At 37.9% G+C, this 4,678-nt stretch overlaps 1 protein-coding gene across 1 annotated transcript in view; it reads right to left on the reverse strand.

The window, feature by feature from the left end:
* The window catches only part of mRpL37 (mitochondrial ribosomal protein L37), a 29,869-nt gene extending 26,484 nt beyond the window's left edge, over positions 1 to 3,385 (reverse strand). The window contains exons 1-3 of the mRNA XM_017613173.1: positions 3,082 to 3,385; positions 2,682 to 3,023; positions 2,338 to 2,618 (exon numbers count right to left, since the gene is read on the reverse strand). Of these exons, the coding sequence (XP_017468662.1) occupies positions 2,338 to 2,618; positions 2,682 to 3,023; positions 3,082 to 3,263 (805 nt within the window). The 5' untranslated portion in view covers positions 3,264 to 3,385. The remainder of the gene's footprint in view (positions 1 to 2,337; positions 2,619 to 2,681; positions 3,024 to 3,081) is intronic.
* Positions 3,386 to 4,678: the final 1,293 nt, after the last annotated feature.

Raw genomic sequence — 4,678 nt, forward strand, 5'->3', positions numbered from 1 at the left:
TGGTCTGATGCTAGAGTCAGCATAGGTCGCCACGTTATGCTGTTTATCAGACCAGCGCTGACTATTGTGATGTCTGGCGAGCTACTGCAGTTACCCATAATCCTGGTGGGTGCGTCGTCGTTCATTGTGCAGAATGTCGAATCGTCTATCTGCTCAGCCAAGTCTGTTCCCCTACGATCGTTTGACAGGCTTGAGTGCCAAAGATCGTGGTGCGCATTAAAGTCACCTACTACCATACGGTTTTCACCTCTGAGGAGCGCACCTATATCAGGGTGATATCCTGCCGGGCATCTTATTCCTCGTTTATAGGAAAATTTTAACAACAAATTATATAAGAACTATAGAGTTGCTGGAAAAAAGGGGGGTTTTTTTGAAATCAGGGGGTCCTATTCTACCCCTCCTCATCGCCCCTTTTTCTAGAATTTGCCGTTCGTCTACTAAAACTTTCCCCGGGATTTTATTGCTCATATTTTGCCGAAGTGTGTACGTATATATGTTTATTGTGTGAAATAGCGCCTGAAGCTTAGTTCAATTTACAAACTTTAACAACAAATAACTTAAAGATGAGCACACCTAAAAGTTAAACATTCTAATAATAGAAATATTCAGCCTCATTGCGTTAGTCGTAAATTAGGCTGAATTGTACGACTCGACAACATTAGCATTGTCTACTGTCGTGCTGAAATAAGTAAACGACGAAAATTGTCGAAAAATATGCAGTGCTGCCAAGTTCTTCCGTTTTAATACACTAGTCGAGTGGAAATTTTAGGCAATGACGCTAAATTTTCGATACGATTCGACTCTCGAAAAACGACTTGCATTCGGCACGACTCTCGCAATGAGGCTGAATAAGAAAAACCAACAAAACCAACAACCACATGATCTAGAAAACTGCAGCGGAATAGCTGAGCTTGATTGGACTTGGCTTAACAAGTGAAATAGTGGGTAAAGCAACAAGAATTAACAAGGCGAACTTAGCACAGTGCGTAGGCAACTGGCCGAGTCAGTGGGATCGTCGGTNTTTTTTCAAATTATTGTTGCTTTTCCACAATAAGTTTTCATTAAAAAACGGCCTCAAGCTCAATAAAAATTGTTGAACATAATTGTTATAAGGCCATAAAAGAACAAAAACAAATAACTTAAGGACGAGCACACCTAAAAGTTAAGAATTCTAATAATAGAAATATTAACAAAAAATCAACAAAACCAACAACCACATGATCAAGTGCGTCGCAACGGAAAAGCTGCGCTTGATTGTAGTTGGCTTAACAAGTGAAAATAGTGGAAATAAGCAACAAGAATTAACAAGGCGAACTTAGCACAGTGCGTAGGCAACTGGCTGAGTCAGTGGGATCGTCGGTTCGAATCCTACTCAAAGAAGTCTGATGAGGAAATGTGGGGATTTCCGAAATAGCTATCACTTCTACCATTTCTTCAAATTATTGTTTCTGTTCCATAATAGGTTTTCATTAAAAAATGGCCTCAAGCTCAATAAAAATAGTTGAATACAACAAATAACATAAAAACTATCACCCCTATGCTGTAATCCGTCGTAGATTCGATTTTGCTACGAATCGTAATATTGGTATGCTGTAATCCGCGTTGTCGTATCGTACTTTCGAAATTCGTAGGCCATCTTCGAAATTCGTAATGCCGCTTTAAACTGCTCAGTTTCCTCGGAAAATGCCGTTTTTCCCATTTTCAAACGGTTCCCTAGGGGTCTGCGGGAGGTCCCCAATGGGGGGGGGCTTTTCGTAAAGTGGCGACTGCCCCCTTTCGAATGAGGGGGTTTGGGGGCACGCCCCTCCCCCTCCGCCCCCACCCCAAAAACGATGGGCCAATAACTAAACATTTCCCAAAAGTCTTTTCAAATAATGATTAAACTATTTTTTTTTTTAATTTCACTGTTCACTTGCGATTATATTTATTTTGATTGGTTTCAGTCAAAGCAGCTGATTAAGAACGTCCAATTTCACAATTTTAGCTGGCAGCGCCGCTGATAGTTACGATCGGATTACAGCACATCAATTTTGGAATTTTCGGAACGGAGCTATGAATTCGTAGCTACGAACATTCGGATTACAGCATAGGTGTGTATAATGCTCCGGCAGCTAAAAACTATATATTTGCAATCAGGAGAAATCCCCCTACTATACCCCATTACCCCCTAAATTTGGTAGCCGGGGGAAGCCAAACTAAAATTTTCCCACCAATTGAAATAGAGTGAGGAATGCCTCATTTTCATTTTTACTATGGGAGCATATGACAACTATAAACTTTAAAACTAAAGGTCTCTCCTGCAGCAAAGGTACGATATAGAATGACCAAATAGCTTACGATATACTGTTTCAAGATGGTAAATATGTTGCTTTGGCATAGATATAGTACAATTAATAGGATGCATATCCGGCAGTTGAGAATCATGTTTTTCTTTTACGGCCTCAATAGGTCGCTGTGACGTAATTACCTTTTGTGCATTTACTGAAAATTGCAATAAGTCATCATTTTTTGGCACAGTTACTCTGAAGTATACTTGATCAATCAAACGACGTTGTGAACTCACAATCCGGCCTCCATATTTGTCGCACTCTGACAGAAGTTTGTTCACCAGTATCGAACTAGAATTATAATTTATCAACACATTTCTAAAAAAAACCAAAACAAAAAAATACTCCAATCACATTTTGCGCTCTTTAGGTGAACCATACTCTCGGGGTAAATTATATTCTGGCCTTAATTGGATCCCTTCTTTGCTTAATTTCTCTTGATGGGCACAGAAGAGATGGGAAGACAAAATTGCTTCTTTTACACTGCGTTCTAATGTTCCAGTCAGTGTTACATCTTTGATAGTATCCTGAATGCTTTGTGGTAAACCAGAAATTTTAATGGACTTTGTAAGCAACTGCGCTTGCTCTATGCCTTCAAGCATAACATTTTTGTTACTAAACACATGACATGGTTTTAACTGCCAATCGGGCATTGTCCCACTTTCTTGTGGCGATTTTGGTGTACCACCTTTCAACCTAAGTTCGTTTAAAATTTAAATCTGGTTGCAATCATTAGTGATAATTATTTCAGTACTTTTCCTGGCTAAAATGTGTTTTAAGGCCCGATATCCAATAATCGTCCTTAATGAAAAATCCAATTTTCTTTAAATCGGTAGCAGCTCCGGTATCCCGCGGTACTTTTTTGCACTGTGTACTCCAATGTTTCTTGAAAGTCCACCCTAAATGCTGTGCATACAGTTTCTGAGAAAATCGCATTTTGTTACCTGCAAGTTTATTATTCAATATATACTGTGTTATTCAACACTAATTTATCTTGAAAATAGAAATCTCAAACTAGAGATGGCAAAGTCGACTTCGACTTTCGACCAAAATCGAATTATTACTCCTGAAAGACGAATTTTAGTAATCGTCTTTCAGTTTATGGAAGTCGCCTGAAGTCGACTTTTCACTTTCGACTCTCAACTTTTTTTAATTTATTTGCATATAAAAACTGATCTTCTAACAAGGGTGCGGAGTGCTGTTTGGTCGTATTTAAAAAAAATTGGGTAAAAGTGCGCTTTAGAGAAGGTAGGTCAAAANTTTCACTTTCGACTCTCAACTTTTTTTAATTTATTTGCATATAAAAACTGCTCTTCTAACAAGGGTGCGGAGTGCTGTTTGGTCGTATTTAAAAAAAATTGGGTAAAAGTGCGCTTTAGAAAAGGAAGTTCAATTGGACGGAAAAAGTTCGAGCGTGGTATCACTCGACGCGTCTTGACGCCAATAATAACAATCCGAGACCGGAAATTAACATTTTTAATTTATTAAAGAGTTATTTGCAAAAAACACTTGCACTTTCCGCACTATGTTTAAATGAATTTCACGCAAATGAATGGAATAAATGAACTTAATTTATCACGTATTTATTAGTTGTTATTCATATGTGATGTTTTAAGTGTAAACTTTCGCGAAATTCTGTATTTAATAGGAATATTCCGATGGTGAAAATCCGCACGTCAATGTTGCGTAGTTAATATAAACAACATGGAGGGAAATTAGTGTTGCCACTCTATTAAAAATAAAATGGAACTAAATTGCTGCTGCCACTGTATTAAAAAAGTTTTTGTCCGTCCAACTTCTTTTTGAGTAGGCGGCCTTCGGCCGCGCTTAGGGATTATAACCCTCACAACGTAGAATTCTCCTTTCTGTGTTGCCAAAGAAAAGGGGCAGAACACCTTTTGCAGAGAACACCTTTCTGCGTAGGCGGCCTTCGGCCGCGCTTAGGGATTATAACTCTCACAACATAGAATTCTCCTTTCTGCTTGTGAACAAAAGGAACAGAAATCCCCTTTTCACAAAAGTATATTTCTTGTGCATTATTTGGGTGTTTTTAAATTTGAAATACAAATTGTATTAATAGAGTGGCAGCACTAGTTTTCCTCCATCTTATTTATATTAACTGCACAACATTGTTGTGCGGATTTTCACCATCGGAATATTGCTATTAAATACAGAATTTCGCGAAAGTGTACACTTAAAACATCACAAATGTATAAAAACTAATAAATACGTGTTCAATTAAGTTCATTTATTCCATTCATTTGCGTGAAATTCATCAAAACATAGTGCGGAAAGTGCAAGTGTTTTTTGCAAATAACTCATTAATTAATTAAAAATGTTAATTTCCGGTC

The sequence above is a fragment of the Rhagoletis zephyria genome, unplaced genomic scaffold (assembly GCF_001687245.7).
Source record: "Rhagoletis zephyria isolate East Lansing unplaced genomic scaffold, Rhagoletis_zephyria_1.1 Rzeph_scaffold_00623, whole genome shotgun sequence".
In the NCBI taxonomy this organism is placed as follows: Eukaryota; Metazoa; Arthropoda; class Insecta; order Diptera; family Tephritidae; genus Rhagoletis; species Rhagoletis zephyria.